Source organism: Microcaecilia unicolor, chromosome 1 (genome assembly GCF_901765095.1).
Source record: "Microcaecilia unicolor chromosome 1, aMicUni1.1, whole genome shotgun sequence".
Lineage (NCBI taxonomy): Eukaryota > Metazoa > Chordata > Amphibia > Gymnophiona > Siphonopidae > Microcaecilia > Microcaecilia unicolor.
The window spans coordinates 512,794,670-512,819,698 of NC_044031.1; the positions used below are offsets into that span (position 1 = coordinate 512,794,670).

Genomic DNA, 25,029 nt, shown 5'->3' on the forward strand with positions numbered 1-25,029 from the left:
ATTCCTATGTTCTTATGATGCCGGCCCTTTTAACATGTTGCCTTGTAAATGGTGGTTTGTGGACATCTAAAATACAAAGAGTGCTTCTAAAAGAAGCACCTTAACATTTACAAATTTGTTATTCAAAATGACCTGACATGCTAGAGTTTAAATTCTGATAACACACATATTTAATTCTTCAAGTTTAAGGAAAACAGAAATAAGAATATTTTTTTAACAAAAATAGGTTATGATATGAATTTATCAGTAGTATTTATACTGGAGAACTCATATCACACTTGTGATAGGCACAACCTATGCCTACCATTTATCCATTTTACTTCTCAAATCAGGAAATTGATTTAATTCAGAAAGCACTACTAAACAAAAATTACAGGGAATTAGAGAAAAATTAAGTAAACATTTAAATGAACAAAATGAATACAAAAATGTATAGCATTTTTGTAGAATTTTATTTAAGGGGCAATTTATCAAGGTGCAGTAGAAGATCACCCTTTACCGCACCTTGATGCCCCATGGGATTCAGCAACCTTTGGTATTCCGGTACCGTAGGTTGCTGAATCCTGCCATGCAAGAATAACGCTGTTAATGAACCACCTCGCAAGCAGTGTTATTCCTGTGGCCCAGGCCTATGGGGCCGTAAAGCCATGGTCCAATGCTCCCGGGCCGGAAGGAGAGGGTAACATAGCAACGTAGTAAGTGACGACAAATAAAGACCTAAATAGTTCATCCATTCTGCCCAACAATCACATTCATTCTCAATTCAAGATTAAATCAACAATGAACGTGATATTATATACTTGATCATGGTTTTTCTTTGCTGTTTCTGGGACATAGACCATAGTAATCCGCCCGGCTCTGTCCTTATGTTCTAACTACTGGAGTTGCCGTCAAAGCCCACTCCAGCCTATATGAACCCATCTTGTCATTTGCGGGACCCAGACCATAAAAGTCTGCCTGGCATTGTCCAAATTACTGGGGTTTCTGTCGATGCTCTCTACAGCCCATCCTAAACCGGATTGCTACATGCGGGACTCAGACCATACAAGCCAGCCTAGCTCCAGCCTTAGCCATCTAAGCACCACTTGTCATGCAAACACATATGCAACTCTTTAAGTTTTGTTTTTTACACCATTCATTTTCTAATTAGAGATCATCTGTGTTCATCCCACACTACTTCAAATTCCGCCACAGTTCTTTTCTCCACACTTCCCTTGGGAGTGCATTCCAGACATCAATCACCCTCTCCATGAAAAAGTATTTTGTGACATTACTCCTAAGAGGCATATTTTCAAAGCACTTAGCCTCCCAAAGTTCCATAGAAACCTATGGAACTTAGCCTCCCAAAGTGCTTTGAAAATATGCCTCTTTAAGTCTACCACCCCACAAACTCAATTCAAGTCCTCTAGTTCTACCATTTTCTCTTCTCTGGAAAATATTTGTTTCTATATTAATATCTTTCAAGTATTTAAACGTCTGCATCATATCTTCCCTGTCCCTCCTCTCCTCTAGGGTACACATATTCAGGTCTTCCAGTCTCTTCTCATATGTCTTTTGGCACAATCCCCATATCATTTTTGTCGCCTTCCTCTGGACCGCTTTAAGTCTTCTTACATCTTTAACAAGATATGGCCTCCAAAACTGGGTCCCTCCCAGTACAGTCTGAATCCCCCCTCCCCTGTACAAGTCCCCCCCAGGGGCTACCTGTTAAACAGCATTTGTGGTCCAGGGGGATTCGGGGGTCCGACAGGTCTTCAGGCAGGAGTGAGTTCCTAGGCAAGGAAGTACCCACCACAAGGTGGAGGTGCACTGGACCCCTGCATAAGTCAATCAAGCAAAAAAGGAGAAGTAGGGCGAGCTGGCTCTTTCCAAACAGCAAGGGAGACGTATATATAGTCCAAAATCTTTATTAAAATGACTCGACACAGCTGCTGTGTTTTGGCACCGTAGCGCCTGCTTCAGGAGTCTTGCAATATAGTGGGCTGATGTTCGCTTGTATAAGATTATGAATGCAAGAAACAAGTCTAATATTGAGAATCCAGAGATTCGATAAACGTCTAGGGTTCACCAAAAGGGTGAACCCTAGAAGTTTATTGAACATCAGATAACAAAAGACAGCCATATACCTGAAACTCCCAGACCATGACCCAACTAATCTGACAAAAGAAAGCCCATCTACTCTCAGACAATGACTCTTTTAATCCTATCAAGCATGGGTGTGTAATACAGCAGATAGCCAGCCAGGAACTCTTATGATGTCATCTAAACATGTGACCAACCACCATGCTCAATCTCAAAACTAGATAGGATTAGTTTTCAGCTATCCCTTTCATTAGATCAATACGCCACACCTGACCCCAGCCTATTGGCCCAACAAGAAATTATAAAACCTGGAACATAGTCCGCCCCCTCTCTCTGCTTCTCTCTTCTCCTCTCTGGACCCTACCTGCTGGACGATCTACACCTCTCTGGACCTTCACTGAATCTCTCTCAGACAAGCCAGGTTCCATTCTCAACAAATCTGCCAAACAGACTTCTTTTCCAGTAAAGAGCTCCTTCACCACTCTAACCAGCAGAAGAAAGAATTCATCTGAACCTCAATCCATCCAACTACAGGAAAAGACCTCCTTCACCACTCCAGCCGTCACCACTCCAGCCATCAACAGAAAGAATTCATCTAAGCCCCAAACAAAGTGAGTTACTATTAATCCAGTCTAATTAATAATTCATACTTTCTAACAATATTTATCTTGTGGCACATTTCCCTTGTGTAAAATCCCTAAAATCTGCCTTCTAACATTATTGCATTACCTGTATTGTAAATAAATCTTATTAGCAAACTAGAAAACAGGCCCGTTTCTGACACAAATGAAACGGGCACTAGCAAGGATTTTCTCAGAGTGTGTATGTTTGAGAGAGTGTGTGTGAGAGTGACTATGTGTGAGAGAGAGAGAGTGAATGTGCGAGTGTGTGTGTGTGACAGAGAGAGAGTGAGACTACTGAGTGCGAGTGTGTCTCCTCTGTCCCCTGCCCCCCCTCCAGCCACCCAGCGAGTCTCCTCTGTCCCCTGCTCCCCCTCCAGCCACCCAGTGATTCTCCTCTCTCCCCTGCCCCCCCTCCAGCTACTCAGTGATTCTCCTTTTTCCCTTGCCCCCCTCCAGCCACCCACCGATGCTCTTCTCTCCCCTGCCCCCCTCCAGTCACCCAGCGATTCTCCTGTCTCCCCTGCCCCCCCCCCTCCAGTCACCCTGCAATTCTCCTCTCTCCCCTGCCCCCCTATCCAGGCACCCAGCGATTGTCCTCTCTCCCCTGCTCCCCCTCCAGCCACCCATCGTTTCTCCTCGTTCCCGTTTACCTCCGTCGAAGCGTCTTTGAAAGCCCTGCTCGTCTGTAGCCTTCCCTTCGACTTCGTTCCCTCTGAGTCCCGCCTGCTGATGCCATTTCCTCTTTCTGTGAGGGCAGGACTCTGAGGGACCGAACTCGAAGGAAAGGCTATAGACGTTGAGGTTGTGCCTCGTGCTGCTATCCTGTGGTTGGTCAGTGCTGTTTGTGACGAACTCGGAAGTACGTGACGTCAATTCAGGAGATGGATACAGCGTTAGAGGCAGCACGAAACCTTCAACCTTTCATTGACACGGAGTCAGCTTCAGAACGTTGGAGGTGCTTTTTATTATATAGGATATCTGGTCCTTATGTTCTGAGCATATGTCCTTAAATCTTATACAGTGCAGGTTAATGTAATTCCCCAAAGCAAATATATCTTTTTATTCCCCCCCCCCCCTTTTAACAGTAAAAGAGCACCGAGCCCCGGTTCTTTTTGTCAAACTAAATGGAAATCAGACATGTGACATATCAATCAAAGTGCTAATCCAGTTCTTTGTGCATTAGATTTACAGTATATATTGTATATTATAATCAGTGTATAAAGGCTGTTTACATAACACCTACCAAGAGTTCGTAATAAAACAAACTGCATTCCTAATGCAAAAGGCCTCTCTCCTTCTTCCACTGACCTATAAGAAAAAGATAATTTCTTAGTTGGATTTGATTTTTGCCATTCCAAATCTGAGCTTAAGATGCTATATTTAGGCACAATTATGCATTTCTATGCCCAACAGGGCTTATTGTAGTGATTTTCACCTTTTTCATCTCGCGACACTTTTTTAAGATGCAAAAATGGTCAAAGCACACTATTGGAATCTAACCCATACTCACCCATCCTCACTAAAATCCATTCCATCCCCACCCATACCTTCAGAAGTAGTAATTTCATTTAATTATGCTACTGAAATGCATTAGAGTACCAATATACCTGCTACTGGGAAAATGGAACAAGATGGACTGTTACAGATTGCTACACAGACACCTAATGCTAGCAAACTCCTTCACCTCAGTTGCAGATGCAGAACATGACTCTTACCTGATACAAAATAGGGAACCGCAAAAAACATGCAAAGAAAGGCATGTCCTCCTGTACAGTGCAAAATGAAGCTAACAAATGCAAATTCTCAACACTGACATAATTCAATCATTAAACTGAAAATAAAATCATTTTCTTACCTTTGTAGTGTGGTGATTTTATTATTCCAATCATCTTGTTCCCAATCTTTGGTTCTGCTTTCCTCTGTCTGTGCTCTTAACTCTGTTTCCAGGGCCTCTTTCCATTTGCTATTTCTTTTTTCACCTTCTGCCCTATATCTGTTTGGCACTGATCTTTCATGTTCACCTTTCTTCCATTTCTCTGCCTCCTTCTTAAGTCTATCTTGTTTCCCCTCTTCCCTTCCCTTCATGTGCAGCCTGTCTCCCCTCTTCTCTTCCCTTTATGTTTCCCCCTCTTCCCTTTCTATTCAGCCTGTCTCTCCTCTTCCCTTCCCTTTATGTTCAGCCTGCATCCCCTCTTCCCTTCTTGTTCAGTCTGTCACCCCTCTTCCCTTCCCTTCATGCACAGCATTTCTCCCCTCTTCCCTTTATGTGCAGCATGTCTCCCCTCTTCTCTTCCCTTTATTTGAAGCATAAAGATGCAGCATTATAGAGGACAAGCTGTGACAGCTTTCAATGGGGGAACTTGCCATTTGATCTGACCCATTTTCCTTACTTTTCATATAATTGATAATCCTTAATAGTAAAAGTATGGAGGCAGGCCAAGATGTCTTTAGATGTGGATCCCTTCTGTCCAAAGAACAACACACGCAAGAGAGAGTGAGTAGACAAAAGCCCAACCAAGCCGCCCAGTACATAAAAAAAACTGACACCTTCAAGGAAGGAGACCAAGCTAAACAAGAGCCCAAGAGGGCCCCTCTGTAATCCTGAAAGAAAGAAAGACCATCGCCTCCAACGGCGGAGATCCATCTCAGAGCAGAAAACACTGATAACCAGGACTCAGCTAAGAACAGATATATACAACCCAGAACTAAGCAGAGAAGAACTTCGGACGTTCTAAGCCCAAGTGACATCCAAGCATGCCCCTCACCTAGAAGCAAACTGAGCCACAGCACCTAATCCAAAGAGAGATAGAAGTGATGAAGTTATCTGCTAGGGAGAAAAGGCCGAATCCTACAGAGCCCAGATGAAAGTAAATCCCTCAGATGAAGGAGGTCAGCCCCGTCGAACAAAGCAGGTCCCACAGGCTTGCAGGGATGAAGTGCTGCTGGTGCCCACCTAGCCCCCACAGGACTGGTGTGGGCCACAGCAGTCCTGCTGAGAACAAAACAGAGAGAGCATGGTGGCACACCAATGCCCCAAACTGGACAAAACCGAATGACCAAATCACTCAACTGAACCACAGAGAGCTAAAGGAAATCAGAATAGCTGCAACCTGCTGGAAACAGGTGCAGTCGAGTAACAAAGCAGTCGTGCCCCACTGACTCCAGGAGATGCAGGAAGCAGAGAAACATAAATCCACTACTTGTAGATAAGACCACCAGAGTTGTGAACAAGAAAACAGATCTCCCACTCAAAGAGAGGTGCCTGGTGTAGCAGTGAAACATCAGAGACATCCGTAGGACCAGACAGCGAAACCTGGTGTTGATGAGAAATAACATAGACATCTGCAACTCTGCCGAGAGAAGACAGTTGCTGCTGAGAAATAACTGAGAAGCCTACTACCCCGCAGAGAGGATACTGGTGCATCCGGAAATACTGGAGATGCCTGCTACTCCACAGAGAGGAGATTGGTGCAGCTGTGAAATACTGGAGAGGTCTGCAACTCTGAAGAGAGGAGACAGGGTACAACTATGAAATACTGGTAATATTTACAACTCTGAAGAGAGGAGACTGGTGCAGTTGCGAAATCCTGGCAAGGTCTGAAACTCCGGAGAGAGGAGACAGGTGCAGCTGAGAAATATATGCCAGGTCTGTAACTCCGAAGAGGGTAGACTGGTACAGCTGTGACATACTGGCCAGGTCTGCAACTCTGAAGAGAGGAGACTGGTGTAGCTATGAAATATTGACAAGGCCAGCAAACTGAAGATAGAAGTCTGGTGCCTCTGTAAAATACTGGCAAGGTCCGCCGCTCTTAAAGGGGAAGCTGGGACTTCTGGTTTGGGTATGGCAGCATGAAGATGGAGGTCAGAGAGGCTCCTGCTCCATTCAGCTTGATCAGCATACCTAACAGGGGTTCCCCATCACCATTCCTCCACACAGCAGTTCGCTGATTACCTCTCTCCTGCCTAACATGGTTGCATGCGGACAACGGTCACCCAGATGACAGAAAAACCGGCAAAATCAGAACGACAGTGAAGCCGCATGGCAGAACCAAAAATGGTGGATGCGCCAGCAACACCCTCGCAGCCTGCAGGCTCGGCCTGGGCAGCAGAAATGGTGGCAGAGGTTAGTGAGATGCTTGAGGCATCAATGGGCAATTCCAAAACGTTATGGACAAATTGGATATGATGGAAGCCCAGTTTACCTCATTAAACAAAGACAAACAATCACTGCAGCAGCGGGTCAGTAATCTTGAGGACACAGTGCAAGGGCTGGAGGGCCTCTCCCCGCAGCAAGAGGACCGGATACTCAGTCTGGAAGACAAAATGGAAGATTTGGAGAACTGCTCCAGACTGAACAACCTCTGTCTGGTGGGTCTCCCTGAATCGGTACCGGATAAGGATTTAAGCTCTTTTCTGGAATGCTGGTCTCTCCGGTTATCTCATTCAGCAGACCCTCTCTGTATAGAGAGGGCCCACCACTTGGGAACTCGTAAAGAAAACCAGCTGAAGCCTAGAGGGACCTCCAAGGCGGAAGGAAGCTGCATTTTGAAGGAGTGGAGTTTCTTTGTTTCCAGGACTATTCCAGGGTGGTTTCATTGGCTAAGTGGGCCTTCTCCAAGTTGTGCTCGAAACTGGTGCAAAATCAGATCAGATTTATCTTGGCTTTCACAGCTAAACTCCGAATCATACATAATAGGATTACCACAGTTTTTGCATCAGCCTAGGAAGTGGACCCTTTTGTGGAGCATTATACTCACTTCTTCGCCACCTTGAAATCTCTGATTTATCAATACTGTATGGATGATAATCCCTTTTGGAGATAGCTGATATCACAGCTTGATACAGTAGTGGACGTATGATCTTTGAAGGGATTCTTTGAACTGTGTTAACTGCTGGACTTTTATTTTCTCCTTAATCTTTGGATTCTTGGAGATACAACTTTCATTAAACGGGTACATATTACTTAATTAGGGCTAATCTTAGATATGGTTCTTTCACCCATTTTTTCTTTATCAACGTATAGCTGAATGTATTGTGGTTTGCTCCAGTGTTAAGCCATTGTTCTCTGGAATGCTTTATTGTGCAGCCTGTGCTGTACCGCTGTTTCCCAAGTCCAAAGATTTGCCAGTGCTTGATTACTTCATGACACTATTGGGTGGATTTTGTGGGTTGGCAGGAGGTATACAACTTTCTGGAGGGTGATCTGGAGGAACTCCTTTGTGATGGTTTTTCAATTTGGAGGGGAGTGGGTCCTCTCAAAATGGTACACCTTGATGGTGTATGGGTTAGGGAGGAGGGTAGGAGTGGGAAGGGGCGATAGGGGTACTCCGTGATACTACTTTTGTTCCCTCCTTTTCTTTTTTTGTGGAGTATGCTTGGTTGTGTCTGTGGTGAGCTGTTTGTGCACTGGCAATCGACTGCTTATAGGCTTGGAGAACTGTGGTCCTGGCTGGGAGACTGCCGGCCCTGTATACTCCCTTGTCACCGCATGGATCCAATTATTATCCTTGCTGTGAGTTGAAGACGGCTCGCTTAAACTTTCTACATGGAATATAGGGGGAGTTACTTCCCCAATAAAACGCCAAAAGATTTTACAATTTTTACAACAACACATAGAGATATGCTTCAAGAGATTACAAAGAGAACCCATAACCTTACAAAACTACCCCACTAATCCACCCAGCTATGATAATCCACCTTCTATCCTCCCTAACACCTTCCTTCACTCTTCCATTACTTAATCTTTGTACACTACCAATTGTATCTGATATCCTGTAATGAATATATCATAACAAAACTCTGGAAGCCACATTGAGCCTGCAAATAGGTGGGAAAATGTGGGATACAAATGCAATAAATAAATAAATATCTCCTCAGAGGATTTCTGAAATTCTGAAAATGGTGGATGGGATCATTTGTGGAGGCGCCTGTCACTCACAGAAAAGTGGGTGTTTTAATCTTATTTAGGAAATCTTTGGATGTACAGGTCCATTCAGTTAAGAAGGACCCAGAGGGTAGATTTATTATAGCCTATATATCAATTAATAAACAACCCCTCCTTCTATGTAATGTGTATGCCACAAATAGCTATGATAAATCATTCTTCACAAGGCTCCTGAATATTCTTCTGCCTCACTTGGATAAGCAAATAATTAGTGGTGGGGATTTTAACACAGTATATGATCCTGTAATGAATTATTCGCATCCGACAGGAGATCAACATATTTGTCCTTCTCGGGATATTCCTCTCCTTTGCAACACGCTGGGTTTGGTGGACTCCTGGAGACTGTTTCATATGAACGATAAGGACTATACACACCTATCCAGGGCCCACTCCTCTTAGGCATGTCTTGACTATATCCTGATTTCACAGTCATTTTTTTCCCATTTACAAGTCTCCGAGATTGGACCCTATGGTATTTCTGACCATGCCATGGTGTGGGCACTATGGAACTTAGACCTTGGATCCCTAAATCCCATCGCTGGCAATGCCCAGTGGATCTCTATTGGAAAACATGTTTTCACTCTTATTTGATTAATACATGTACATAACTACATAAATATTGCCACACTGGGATACACCAAAGGTCCTTCAAGCCCAGCATCCTGTTTCCAACAGTTGCCAATCCAGGTCACAAATACATGGCAAGATCCTGAAAACGTTTATGCTGCTTATCCCAGAAATAAGCAGTGGATTTTCCCCAAGTCAATTTAATAATGGTCTATGGACTTTTCCTTTAGGAAGCCGTCCAGACCTTTTTAAAACCCCGCTAAGCTAACTGCCTTTACCACATTCTACAGCAACGAATTCCAGAGTTTAACTACATGTTGAGTGAAGAAATATTTTCTCCAATTCATATTAAATTTACTACTTTGTAGCTTCATGGTATGCCCCCTAGTCCTGGTATTTTTGGAAAGAATATCTCACTTACAATGCTGCCCACATGTCACAACCACTTCTTTTCTGGGACACTGCCAAGGCGGTGCTAAGGGGAGAAATAATAACTTATGTAACACATAAAAAGAAAATGAGAGACAAAGAAATTTTACGGCTGGAAAGGCAAGTGATTAAAGATTGGACTGCTTATGGTCACCAGAGGTCCATGGCAGCTCGTGAGACGATGTTGGCCTCCCAAGCTGCTCTTAATACATGAATCCATCAGCGGATGGTCAAATCTATTATGTACTATAAATATAAGTTATATCTTCATGGGGGGGGGAATGGTAAATTGTTGGCCCATTTGATAAAAACAAGGATACTGCAGCCCTTTTTCGAGAATTTTATGCACAGTTATCAGGTCCTAGAGGATGATACCATGGATGGCACTTTATATCTGGATAACCTTCAACTTTGTAGGTTATCTCCTGCACAGGCAGAAATAATTAATGCTCCTTTCACTGATGATGAGCTGTTGCTGGTCCTTCAGGAAAGTGCACTGGGTAATGCCCCGGGGCCCGAAGGCCTTCGAGCTGAATTTTACAAAATTTTGATCAACCAGATCCTCCCCACCTTACTTTCCTATTTTGCACATATGATTTCTCATAAAGTTCTTCCAGGCACTCTTAGTACGGCACAGCTAATTGTTCTTTTAAAAGATGAGAAAGATCCCTGCTCCCCTAATTCCTACAGGCCAATTTTGCTGCTTAATTTTGGCGAATCGTTTGGCTAAATTGCTGCTGAACTTGATACATGGAGCTCAGGTTGGGTTCATCAGAGGGAGAAATGCTGTAAAGAATATTTGTCTCATTCTGACCTCTTTGGAGAAAATACAATCATATAAACTTTCATCCTTGCTAATAAGCTTTAATGCCGAAAAGGCTTTTGACTATCAGGGTCATTTTCAAAAGAGAAAAACGTCCAAAAAGTGACATAAGTCTGCATTTGGACGTTTATCTCACAAAAACGTCCAAATCAGTATTTTCAAAACCTCTTTTTAGATGTTTTAGTCTGTCAGAAGGACGTCTAAATCTCAAGGGGGCATGCCACGGGCGTATTCAAGGTGGGACTTGGACGTTCCTAAGACTTGGATGTCTTTCAGCCATAATGGAACAAAACAAAAACGTCCAAGACTAAAACAGACGTTTTGAGCTAGACCTGTTTTTATAACGAATAGCTGCAGTAGGAATTGAACCCACTTCCCCAGGATCAAGGTCTGCTGCACCAACCACTACGCTACTCCTCTACTCCACACAAGAGGTGCCCCAAATGACCAGATGACCATTGGAGGGAATCGGGGATCACTTCCCCTTATTCCCCCCCCAGTTGTCACTATCCCTCTCCCACCCCAAAAAAATGTGATTAAAAATATTACTTGATGGGGGGGACGTGACAAGATGGTGCCAGTATGCTGAAGACGCTGAGTCTGACCGAGTGTTTGTTGAAAATTTTCTTCTTACCAGCTATGCCGCATACAAAAAGAAAGGGGAATGCTAGGGAAAAACCTTCCACCACCTTAACCTCTTCCCCGAAACAACTTAGAATCGACAGCTTCGCTCTTCAGCAGCCACCAAAGCAGACTGGAGTTGAGTTTCCATTAGATGTCGGGGCAGGAAACCCGACACCTCAGGAAAACGATACAACACTCTCTCCTCCAGCACCTGATAATCCACCGTGCCCTGCCTTACTACGGGAAGGTAAAGCTGTTACTCAAGACCCGGAAGGCGGGGAACTTGGTGCCAACGGAGGAGGTTTCCCCCCGGAATTAAAGGCAGGAGGGACAGGAGGTAGGGTGGAAATCCCGATGCCTCCCACGGTGGTTACTCGAGGCTCTTTGGCAGGCTATGGAAGGCTTGAAAGATATTGTTACTAAATCTACTCAACAAACAACTAATTTAATTGTAACTGTGGACCAAGTCTCCAAATCAATAGGTAGTTTAAAGGAAGAATTCAACGATCAGGTAGGTCTTCTCAAAAGGATATTTCAAAAATGCAAGAAAATATGTCGGTGATAGTTAGACAATTTGAATATCAGACAAAAGATTGAACAAATAGAAAATCACAATAGGAGACTGAATATGAGAATATTAAACTTTCCTAGACCAACTGGAATCCTTCCTTTGGAGCTGTTTAAAAAATATTTGACTGAAAACTTGAAAATGTTACCTCAGAATCTTCCCCCTGTGAATAAGATTTATTATTTGCCAAAAAAATACCAGGAAGGGACCCATGCGGTTTTGGACCATGGAAATCCTGACGAATTGAAAGATATCGCTTTAATTTTGGAGAACTCTCTATCCGAAATAACTAATAGAGCCACACTTTTGGTTTCATATGTGTTTGAACAGGATTTAAATGCTGTAATGAAGCTTTATTTTAAGAATATGCATCAAAAATTTTGTGGTCAGAAGATATGGATATTTCCGGATGTCACTAAAGTTACGGAAGATAGAAGAAAAAAATTTTTGGATTTAAGAGAGGAGACACGGTCATTGGGTGCCACTTTCTTATTAACGTACCCATATAAATGTGTAGTTAAATATTTAGGACTTAAATATGTTTTCTTCATGTCAGAGCAACTGAAATCTTTCATAGACCTGAAAAGAGTAGTAAAGACATAACATCAGAAGGATGAAGTTTAAATATACTTTGGTGGAGTGGTAGCCATGTTTTATATTTTGTATTTTTCATTTAAATTTAGATTTTCCTGATCTTTACCTTTTTACCCCCTCTCAACAGATTTGTGGTCTAAGGAAGGGACAAAGACATTTAAAAATAATTCTTCTTTTTTTCTTTTATGGAGGTATACTAAGATGTTGGTATATTATGTAATATGATATTTCTTTGTTGTCTGAATTACATGTAACAAGATTTAAGCTTGTGTAAATTATATAAACGAATAAATAAATAAATAAAAATATTACTTGACAGCCTCTATGCCAGCCTCAGATGTTATACTCAGATTCATTAGAATAGCATGCAGGTCCCTGAAGTAGTCTAGTAGTGGTGCAGTGCACTGCACTGCAGACAGGTGGACCCAGGCTCCTACCTCCCCCTACTTGTTACACTTGTGGAGGAAACTGTGAGCCCTCCAAAACCCACCAGAAACTCACTGAACCCAAATATTGGTGCTCCCTTCACCTGTAAGGGCTATGGTAGTGGTGTACAGTTGGGGGTAGTGGGTTTTGTGGGGCTCAGCAGACAAGGTAAGGGAGCAATGGTGAGATGTGTACCTGGGAATATATTATAAAGTCCACTGCAGTGCCCCCAAGGATGCCCTCTTGCTTTCCTGGGATGTCACTTTTCCACTATTCTACCTGATGCCAAGTTTCTATTTTTTTGTTTTATAACATCTGAGCCTTGTGTCTATTGTTTATCAGTAGATTTGGGCTATGAATTCAGATCTATAGATGAAAAGGAGGTCTCATTACATATATCTAAATACCAGAGTGCTATTTTTCCATACTTCATAGCAAGAGTGTACATTCCATAATTACTTGTCCCAATGCAACTGAAGCTTTTACCTCTTAAGTGCATGTAAATGGTTTCATCCCTGTGTGGATTCTCTGATGCCATGTGAGGCTTTCTTTCAAACCAAAGGTTTTACCACACTCAGGACATGTAAATGGTTTCACTCCTGTGTGGATTCTTGGGTGCATTGTGAGGTTTACCTTCTAACCAAAGTTTTTACCAGACTCTACATATGCAAATGGTTTCTCTCCCGTGTGGACTTTCTGATGCACTTTGAGATTTACATTACAACCAAAGCTTTTACCACACTCAGGACATGTAAATGGTTTCACTCCTGTGTGGATTCTTGGGTGCATTGTGAGGTTTACCTTCTGACCAAAGTTTTTACCAGACTCTACATATGCAAATGGTTTCTCTCCCGTATGGACTTTCTGATGCACTTTGAGATTTACATTACAACCAAAGCTTTTACCACACTTAGAATACATGAATGGTTTCACCCTAATGTGGATTTTCTTGTGTGTTTTGTACGTTTTGCATTTATTTATTTACATTTTGCACACACCTTTTTCAGTAGTAGCTCAAGGTGAGTTACATTCAGGTACACTGGATATTTGGATGTTTTTTTGTTTGAAAATGGACCAAAAAATAAAATATCCAAATCATAAAACATTTTTCCAAACAGCATTTTCAAAAGGAAAAGATAGACTTTTTTGGGGGGGTAGAAAATGACCTTTCCTGTTCTGACTTTGGACGTTTTACAAAAAACGTTCAAATTCAGACTTAGATGTCATATCCAAAAATGTCCCTTGTGCATTTGACTTGCCCAAAGTTACAAGGAGCAGCAGTGGGAATTGAATCCATGTTGCCAGGATCAAAGCCCGCTGCACTAACCATTAAGCCACTCCTCCTCTGATTTGGACGGTTTGCATTTGGACGTTTTTTTGTTCGAAAATGGACCAAAAAAAAGGACGTCCAAATCACAAGACATCCATAGCATTTTTGAACACAAAAGATAGACAGACGCCTATCTTTTTCGAAAATGACCTTCTTTCTTGTTCAGAATTTGGACGTTTTTTTTTAAACGTCCAAATTCTGATTTAGACATTCTATCGAAAATGCCCCTCCTCGTCTCCTGGAATTTTCTCTTTCAAACACTACTAGCATAAGACATAACAAGAGCTTTTCTTGATACCATTCGGGTCCTGTACTCAACTCCAGCAGCAATACTGTGGGTTAATAGCCTTTATTCTCAGGCATTTCCGATTCGAAGTGGGACACGCCAAGGCTGTCCTCTGTCGCCATTACTATTTATTCTAGTTTTGGACCCTTTGATTAGAGATATTTTGGCAAACCCGGAGATCTAAGGGATGCCTTTCAGGACTTCGGCATTAAAGGTCTTGACTTTTTTGGATGATCTTCTAATTCATTTGACAAATCTTCAACATTCACTGACTATCTTGATGACAGTGTTTTAGGAATACAGGGACTTTTCGGGGTTTCGCCTTAATCTTCAAAAGTCTCTGGTTTTGTTCTCCTCTGAGGGGGATCGATGGGACTGGGAGGGGCCTTTCCCTCTACGATGAGCCCAACATTCATTTAGATATCTAGGCATCCAACTCTCAATGCAGCAGTCAGAATTGTATCAACTTAACATCACTCATCTGCTAGACTCCACTATCTCTATGCTGACCAGCTGGATGGCACTCCCCTTTAAATCTTCATGGTAGAGTTCACCTTTTCAAGATGGTGGAAGTCCCCAGATGGTATATTCACTTCAAATGCTGCCCCTTTATCTTTTGAAAAAGGATCTCCGTAATTTTTATCATCAATTATCTTGTTTTTTTGTGGAAGGGTAAGAAACCTAGCATGGTTATACGTTATCTTTTTGGCAGCTGGAAATTGGGGGGGGGGGGGGGGGGGCTCAGATTACCAGACCTCTCTCAAAACAATTTAGCATGTTTAGTCAGACATTTAGGGGATTGGTTCTTGGAACACGAGGATTATACTCCACTTAGTATAGAGTCAGATCTCATTACCCCCTGGGACCTGAGTTATATTCTACATGTTCCAGGTAAACAGTTACCAGACTTTCTTAAACGATACATCTTAGTGACCCCCTTTATGCTCATTATGAAGGACCTTCTAACCTCTTGGAGGATGTCGACCTCTATCTCTGCTTTGTGGCCCATCCAAGGAAATGCAGCGTTTGCACCAGACATTGATAACGTTACATTTCGGAGGTGGGGGACATTGGGAATTTGATACCTCAGTCATCTTTTAGATTCAGATGGTTCTATGCTCCCATGACAAGCTTTGGGAGAAGAAACCCTTATACAGTTTGCTGATCATTTTGCTTATCTTCAATTGCGCCATTACGTACTATCATTTGAGAAAACTGCTTTAACAGCTGGGCATGAGAGACAGTTACGTTTATGTTTTGACTTGAAGGATAGAGATCAGTTGACTGTATCTCTCTTACACAAGGCTCTGAACCAGTTGTTGCCCCAGAACAACTTAGCTCACCTTCAGATAAAGTGGGCCACTGACCTAAACAGATCACCTGATTCATTACTAATAAATCATTGGATTTCTCAAAATTCCACAACTGATTTTAGCTACTGACTTAAGAGAGTGCCAATTTCGGTTATTATATCGGGCATACTTTTCACAAACTCAATTGTTTCATATAGGAGGCATTGATCCTCCTTTATGTCCAAAATGCAGGGTTGCACATCTTTTATACACGCATTTTGAGATTGACCTATAGTATAGAAATTCAGGACTCGGATAGTTCGCTTTATGAGCAGTCTCCTGGATCACACGACCCCAATGTCTGTGGTAGGCTTGTTATTAGACCATCACGAGCAACTGTCACTGAAGGGTAGGGGTCTCTGTCTTCTGGTTCGCAAGGCAGCCTTGTTGGGAAAGAAGGCAATCTTGAAGAGCTGGAGGGGGTCCAAAGCTCCCTCTTAATGGAGCTGGCAAAGTATGCTTCATAATCATATGCTCATGGAACAAAAGCATGTTGGTCACTCTCTTAAACGGAGGAAAAAAATCTTGTCAGTCTGGGACACGTACCTTTCATCTCTGGATCCCAAGGAGTACAGTTTTGTTCTGAATTCCCTATACATGCCACGGATGTTGCTTAGCCACACCTGATGTACCTTTCTTGAGACTTTTGAACTATGTTTGTTCTTTTTCTTTCCTTTTCTTCTTTTCCATTAAGGTCGGGGATTGAAGATAACAGGTGGGGAGATGTAGTTGTTAGGTGGTTTGGTGGGAGGTCTGGGAATACTCACCGAGAACCATAAGAACCAAGGTTCCCTATTTGGTGTTAATGTTTGTATTTGCTAACTTTGCTGTTTAACTGAGTTCTTATTTTTTGTGTAATTCATACTGTTGGCTATGATTCAGGATTTCATCCTGTTTCTTTAGGGTTGAGTGATAGGTGGGCTGTTTTAGGATCGGGGAGGGCTGGGGAGACTATTATTATAACCCTTTGCGGATGATCTTTTTGAGTTTGGTGTAATTTGTATTGACAATTGATGCTTTTTATAATCCATTTGTTCGATGCATTTCCTGAATCACATCAATAAAAAACGTTGAACCTTAGAGGAAGCTGGTGCAACTGTGAAATACCGGCAATGGCTGTAGGTCTGAAGAGAGAAGACAGGTGCAGCTGTGAAATACTGGCAAGGTCTGCCACCCCAAAGAGAGGAGATGGGTAACACTGTGATATACTGGTCAGGTCTGTAGCTCCCGAGACAGGCATAGCTGTGACACCCTTAGGATGGCCGCAACCCCAAAGGGACAAGACAAGCCCCGCCGGGAGATACCAAAGATGTTTGCAACTCCGCAGAGAGGAGACAGATTCCGCAATGACACATGGCACATGTCCGCAACTCCAAAGAGAAAAAACATGCACTGCTGTGCACCCTGAATATGTGAGCAACTCCAAAGAGAGACAACAGATACAGACAAGAAACACTGGCGCTGACCACCCGAAGACAGGAGGCTGGTGGAACCGAGGAACACCGTAAAGGTCTGTAACCCCGAAGGGAGGAGATTGAAGCTCCTGTGAAACAGTGGAGACATCAACAACCCTGACAATCGGTGGCTGTCACAGCTGTGAAACCCGAGAGATGGCCTCAACTCCGCACAGAGATGACTGACCTAAAGTCACATAAAAACCCAAGACCTGTGGGGCAATGAGAGATGCCTGCATCCCAGCAGAGGGGAGACTAGTGCAACCGAGAAACCCGGAGAGATGTGCCACTCAGAAGAGAGGAGACTGGGACAGGTGAGAAATACCAGAAATGGCTGCAACTCAGGAATGAGGAGACTGGAACTCAGTAAAAAGACAAGTAATGCCACCAAGAAGCAGCTGCCGCCACAGCCCCAGAGCCAACAGCTACCACTCTGAAGAGAGGAAACCAACAGAGCAGAGAAATATCTGGCCTAAGCAGAGAAGAAATCCAGTAGAGAGAAAAAAACTACAAACCCCGGGTTTTACAGAAGGGCCTGCAACTCTGCAGAGAGGAGACCGGTACACTCTCCAATGCAGGAGACATCTGCACCCAGACAAGAAGAGACTTAGAAGGTTATTTGGAGAAGAGGAGACTACTGCCATGCTGCATTACAGACAACCCAGAGGAAAGACCACAGGGAACAGAGAAGACCAGTGGTGCCACAAAATGCAGCTGCCATAACTTTCAGCTGACACAACCAGCTTGCAGCCAGAAAGGAGAAACAAGCACCCACCACCACAATTGTCCCAGATACAACAGAGAAAAAAGGTGCTGCAATGCCTCATGGAACCCCAGAGGCTTGAGACCCGGTCTGTGGCCCTGCAAGCCCAAAAATGAAACTGTCACACATAGAACAGCCCTAAGACATAAGCGGTTCAAAAGGGCCCATGCCCCAGCAAGGACCATGCTGCAGATACCACCCACAGGCACTGAAGACACTCCAGGCCCACACAAAAACATGCAGGAACAACTAGGAGTCACAGGCGAGCAGTGTACACCCTACACAGCCATTGCACTATCGTTTCGTCATTTTTTTTTTTTTGCAAAGAAACGTCCAGCAAAAAGCAGTCCTTGCAAAGCTGAATCACCACCAAACGCATCCAGAAAGAGGTGTCCACTAGAAGAAAAAGAGACACGACATACTGTAATATGAAGCACAGACCCAGCAAGTAAACGCCATCCCGAACTGTTACTGTCTGGTGGCCATGAAATAGAATATGGCGCCAAAGAGAAGACAGCGTTACCTGGAACAGCCGACAAAACTCCCTGTAGTCCGGTCAGCCGAGGCTGACTGGTCCTAGTACTACTTTGCCTCCGGCAAGGTCAACTAAAGGAAGGAAAGTGGGGCAGGGAGCTGGCACTACCAGGTTTCCTCCAGCTCCAAATGCACCGCACTGCAAAAGGGAGTCTCTTCTTGTGCCATGAAGTGCTGCTCAACCTAATCTTAAGAGGGTTCCCCCCGGTCAGGTGCTGACTGAGCCACACAGATGGGAGCTGCATGTACCATCCACTATCCTCTGGAGACAGAATATACTGAGCATTCTACAGCTACGCAGGGCCTTAAGAGGGCGAATCACATGGATCTACTTTCTATTTCTGTCTCCATCTGCTGGTGGATGAGCACAACTACCCATTTGTCTGGACTGGTCTGGCAAGGATGCAAAGCAATCACCAATTATTATTGCGTTACCCAGTTTGTTAGCCTCTCTAATTTCTGATAACATTTTTGCATCTGTCTGTTCATCCTGGCCAGGTGGACAATAGTACACTCCTATCACTATCCTTTTCTCCATTACACATGGAATTCCTATCCATAGGGATTCCAAGATGTGTTTTGTGCCCTGAATATTTATTCTATTTGATTCAAAGCCCTCCTTAACGTATAATGCTACCCCCTCCACCAATTTGATGTACCCTATCACTGTGATATAATTTATACCCTGGTATGATAGTGTCCCATTAGTTATCTTCCTTCCACCAGGTCTCACAGATGCTTATTATATCTATCTTTTCATTTAGTGCAATATAATCTAGCGCTCCCATCTTTTTTCTTAGGCTTCTGGCATTTGCATACAGACATTTCAAACAATGTTTGTTGTTCCTATTTACAGCTTGCTCAGAGCTTGACAGTGGTAATTGAAATCTTGAAAATCTGTCTACTTTTTATTTAAAACTACAAATAACTATCAAATGAGAATAATCAATATTCAAACCATGAAACCTTGCAAAAGAACACTACCAAAAATGGTCTGAAAAAATAAGTGAATCTAAGCACAGTATGATAACAGAAAAGAGAGGCATAATTTAATTACTTCACATTTTAATTCTTCTAATATTGAAGATCAAGTTATATATAAAAGTAAATATAAATAACCATTATTGTATATATTACTGGTTCTCACCTGAGTGTTACAATGATTGCTGATGGCTGGGCACATGCTGTTATGAGAGTAACAATGAAAAGGAATATTAGGAATGGGATAAGTGTATTGCAGATCCGATTGCACTTCCCTGAAACAGCAAAGCCATTCTCATTGAGATATGTCTTGACGATCACCACCCTGAGTTGACTTCGCTGTCCCACTGTTGGTGGTGTGATTACTTGACGGCTTTGAACACAGGCACATTCTGTATAATTTCTTACCTGAGAAAGGAAGCACAACAACATTGATATTTAGCATAAATTAACTGATTTACCAACACAGTACACGAAACAATTATGAAAAGTATTTTAACAAGCCCAGTTGCAAATTAAATCTAAAGTCACTATTTAAATATAAATCCTATAGTCCATAAGTGTTTTTGTTTTTAACCAAACTAGTTTTGTTCAGAAGAAGAAACTGAACGGTAATAAAATAGCTTTGAGTTTCAAAATATGAACAAAACTATTACCCGATGTCTTTGAGCCCCAAGTACAAGGCACACTTTAAGATATTAAGGGGCCTGTTTTCTAAAATGTGATAAGCAGTCAACACAGGAATTAGCTCAAGATAAGTTACCACATGGCCACACTAATTCCCACAGTAACTGCTTGCCGTAGCAGGGGTTGGGAAAGGGGTGAAAATAGTATGGGTAAGGGCCTAGACAATACTTACAGTTAGCAAACAGTAACTTTCATGGCTAAAGGTAGCAAAGATGCACCTACTATGATCTCCTCCCCCTCGATAATGCCTTTGGCTTTTTCTGGGGATGTCCTTGGTGGGGCAGTGAAGAAGCAGGAGCTTGATCTCTAGAGATAGCACCGCAAGACTACTGTAAGGGGTCAAAGCTACCATTCTAATCCCGGGCCAACTACAGGTCAGGAACATCCAGGGATTGCTCCTGCCCTTCCACTAACCCACCGGAGCCACCCCTAGTAAGATTGTTGGAGGGAGGTATTTCTTGAGTACTATTGGGGAGATTGTCTAGGGGTGGAAGGGGTGGTTCCATGAGCACTGTTAAGGGGGAATGGAGGATTCTTTGAGTAATGTTAAGGGGCTGGGAAACAGGATTTAGAGAAGCTGATTTTCTTTTTCTTTTTACAGTAGTGGGCTGTACTAACTGTTCACAGATAGTATGGTAAATGCTTCTGCCCTATCTGCTGATGTATTTGTCTGTCCTTTATGTAAGATGCTAGACAAGCACCCAAAAGTTCCCTTATGCTGTTTTCGTCTATCTTCATTTGGATTCATCTTCCATTTTCTGAAGGATGTTCTTTTAGCTCCTTCGCCTCACTTTTAAACCATGCTGACTGTTTAACCTTTCTTCCACCTAGTTTAATATGTGGAATATATCTGGTTTGGGCTTCCAGGATGGTATTTTTGAACAACATCCATACCTGATGCAAACTTTTGACCATTTGAAACAGCTCCTCTAAGTTTTGGGGGGTTTTTTCTGGGAAGGGGTGGTTTACCTTTTTTTTTTTTTTTTTTCATTTTATCATGAGGATAGGGCCTTGCTGAACTAGCCCTGAACCTCAAGGGAATCAAAGCCCCCCCCCCCCCAAGAGCTTTACCAGATTGGCATTCAGATGATCAAATTTCCAACCCATGAAAAGGGCCATATGCTAGACTTGGTGTTCCGCAAAAGGGTCGACATCTTTGAACACAAGGCTGGTGGCATCAAGATAACATCCCTATCATGGGCTGATCATTTTCTAATTAAATTGTCTATTAAAGACCACATAAAACAGATGGGCCCAATCAAAGTTTGGAAGGAAATCCAAAACCCAAGAAATCTGTCTACTGATAACTTCTATCCCCATGCAGATGGAAAGATAATGACAGTGTCAGAACAGGTTGATATCGGGGGGTCACGTGATGCCTGCTACCTGAACGGCAACAAGAAAATGAGCTCCATCGTATCTTTGCAAATACCTGCTAATTATTTGTGTCCTTCCCAGGTTTGCTGATTTTATTAGACTTCCGATTCGATTGAGCAGTGCTCGGGCATAGCTGAGCGTCTGTGAGAGCGTTTTGGGAGAAGGAATGCCCATGAGGAGCCATAGAGGTCTAAAACACAAAAAAGTTATCCTATTGAAAGCAACTAATGGCGGCGGGCCAAGAGTCCCAGCAGGCAACAGAACAGCAGACAGGAGACTGGGCCAGGGAGATCTCACAGACAGTGGCAACGGCGCTGGAAGACCGGTTAAATAAAATAAAGACAGCGGTGGAGGAGATGTGAGAAATTTTATACCCAGACCTGGAGAATTGTAGAAGTGGAACAGCGTATGCCGGAGCAAGAGGACACGACACGTGGCATGGCATTGCAGATTGCGGATTTACAAAAAGAGGCAGCGACCCTTCGTGAGCGCTTGGAGGAGCAGGAGAATAGGAACCATCACAACAACCTTCCGGTCATTGGGCTGCCTGAATCAGTCCAAGACAGGGAGCTATACCAGTTTTTCAGCACATGGTTGCCAGAACAGCTAGGCATACAAGGCTGTACAACTGGAGGTCTGTTTCTGGGGGTGATGTTCAAAGTGTCTGGGGAGAATACTTGGGGAGGAATAATCTTTATATTAAGAGGGCAGAGAGGGTGCGGTGGTGAATAAATCTTCGCTGTGTTGTTCGGGAAGGGGGGAGGATAGAAGAGCAACTTAAGAGGGAGGAGAGGGTTCGTAAGAGGGGAGGGAGGGAGGAGGGTGGGGTAGGTATGAATGTGATGTTCGAGTGGAAGAGACAGTATGAATGGGGGGAACATGGGGTAGATGTAGTGAACGCCTTCGTAAGAGGGGAGGAAGGGTGGGTAACGCAGTCTGAAAATCTTGTTGTTTTCTACTGGGGGTTGTTGTACTGGGGTTGAAAACGTCAAGCAGGCTCAGCTGGGAGGCCTGTGGGACGGAAAGGGAGTATGTCACGCTTAATGTAGGTCTGCTTTCTTGCCATGGTTAATCTAAAATTTATATCTCTTAATGTGGATGGCATACACTCTCCTGTTAAACGTACAAAAATATTAGCATGGTTGAAATCCGAAAAGGCTGACATCACTTTTTTGCAGGAAACTCACTTGTCCAGCGCTGAGCATGCAGAGTTGAAAAAGGGCTGGGTGGGGGCGGTGGTTAGCTCTTCTTATAACTCCAGGCAATGTGGGGTGGCTATATTAATTCATAAACAATTTCCGATCAACGTTCACAAAATAATTCAGGATAGAGATGGTAGATGTTATAATGCTAAGCGAACTACATACAGGGTCAGAAATTAGGCTTCTGTAATCTGTATGGCCCTAACGTATACACTCATACAAAAACTCCAGTATTAAAGATAAGTACCACTATATCTTTTATTGCTTCCGTATGAATTCATACAGTAAACAATCCCAATATGTAATAAAATCTAAACCTTTTACTCATTCATACCCATTCACTCAATTGCCTACCCCTTGAACTCCAACATTGTATACATTTACAAAACCTATATTTCCATCTCATATGTTCTTATAATTTCATACGCTGTTATAATATTGGAACATAAACTGAAGGTCCCAATCTATCATAAATGTTTATACACTTTGCAGTTGTTGAACTCAGCTGTTCCAGCTTGCAAAATCCTCTTGTTCTTTAGCGCCGTACAGCAACGCTGTGCTGGATTCATCAGGCGCTAACCCGGAACCAAATACCGCTACCAAAAACACTTCAGCGGATAAGTTCCTTTATGTCCAAGTGTAGGTGATGTGTGAACAGGTAGCCAAAAAACACCTTCAGGCCAGATCTACTGCTCCTACTATCAGTTCCCCAATGCTGGACCGCATTCAATTGTCTTCTTCAGGAGGAACCACCTTTCATCTGCAACATTACAATCTCTTATCATTGTCTTGAACACCTTACTAATTTAATTACTCCGGTTGTTATAAAAGATTATCCCCTGGTTAACAATTAGTTGGTGTTCCTAATGTATACAGCCACATATTCTTTTCTGAAATAGGGGCTAAGCTGACACCACACTCGGAGTATCAACTCGTTCTGGGAGGGACTTTAACATGTGTGCTGACCCCACTGTTTTTTATTATTTTATTTATAATTTTACATTTATTAAACAACATAAATGTAATGGAAATACAAGAAATTGTTTTAACAAAGAAAAAAAAATTAGAATGGAAATTACACAATTACTTTGTCCACAAATAAAGATCCAGATACTAGGTAAAGAGAAGGAAATTAATTATCCATAAGCGTGAAGAGCAAGTTTTATCCTGCAAGCCAACTTTACAGCATATTACTTTCTTTGGGGTTCAACTAAGGAGTATTAACACTTTCCTTTGCTATTATAAATTGTTGCAGTTTTAAGGGGTCAAAGAATATATAATTGTTCAATTGAAGGGATACTAAGCATCTACAAGGAAATTTCAGTTTAAAAACTGCGCCCAGGTTGAGAAGTCTTGCCCTATATTGCAAGAATTCTCTCCTCCTCCTCTGCGTGTCCCTCGCCAAGTCAGGGAAAATTTGAACTCTCGAACCCAGAAAGACTGCATTAACATGTTGGAAATAAATCTTAAAGATATTGTTCCTGTCCATTTCAAAGGCAAAAGTAGCCAGTAGAGTGGTCCGTTCCGTCACTACGTCCAAGGAACTCTCTAAAAATTCAGTTAAGTTTAACTGCGGGTTTTGCGGTTGTTGTTCATTTAAGTTGTTTGTAACTCCTGTTATGTACTGAGCCTTAACAATGGGTGGAAAACCCTCCACTGGTAGACCCAGCACGTCACCAAAATATTTCCTTAACATCTCCACTGCTGGAATCAATGGAGACTTGGGGAAATTTATAAACCGCAAATTATTCCTTCGGAATTGGTTATCAAGGAATTCAATTTTACGTGCCTGAATTTCCTTGTCTTTAATTAAGTTAGTCGTAATGTTCTTGAGTTTAGCGACTTCTCCTTCCAACAATGCTGTTTTATCCGATTGTTCTTGAATTTTAACAGTCAAAGTTTGGGAAATTTGTTTAACCTCCACAATTTCTTCTTTAAGAGAGTTTGTTACCATTTTAATGGAAGTGTTTAGTCCTTGAATTGAGTCCCAGAGCACTTCTAATGTGACAACAGCCGGTCTTACCGCTATCCCGCTACCGTCTGGGGTGCCTCCTCGATCTGAGAGCGATTCCTTCAGCTCTCCCTCTGTTGTTCCGATCGGGGTAGAGAAGCCGACAGGTCCTCCCAACTGGACAGGTAGGGGCTGCATATTAGCTTCCCCTATCTGGTTCCTCTCCGTCGGCGTCTGAACACCTCGTGGTGGCGGGGGGGCTGTTCCTGCGGAGGGGCTGAACGTCACCTCCTCTATGCTCTGACCCATTTCCACGGGTCTCGTCGAAGCAGGAAATTGCACTTCGAGCGGCCTCATCCCGAAGGCGTCTAATGTGGTCTGACGAACAGCGGGACCTGTAGCAAGGTTCGGGGAGGCTTGAGCCTTTGCTTT

The 25,029-nt window shown here is 43.0% G+C and overlaps 1 protein-coding gene across 2 annotated transcripts in view; it reads right to left on the reverse strand.

Annotated features, from left to right (window-relative positions):
* Positions 1-25,029, reverse strand: part of SLCO5A1 (solute carrier organic anion transporter family member 5A1) — a 123,625-nt gene that overhangs the window by 28,780 nt on the left and 69,816 nt on the right. For both annotated transcript variants that reach the window (XM_030215373.1, XM_030215368.1), the window contains exons 8-9: positions 19,547-19,788; positions 3,949-4,013 (exon numbers count right to left, since the gene is read on the reverse strand). In XM_030215373.1, the coding sequence (XP_030071233.1) occupies positions 3,949-4,013; positions 19,547-19,788 (307 nt within the window). The remainder of the gene's footprint in view (positions 1-3,948; positions 4,014-19,546; positions 19,789-25,029) is intronic.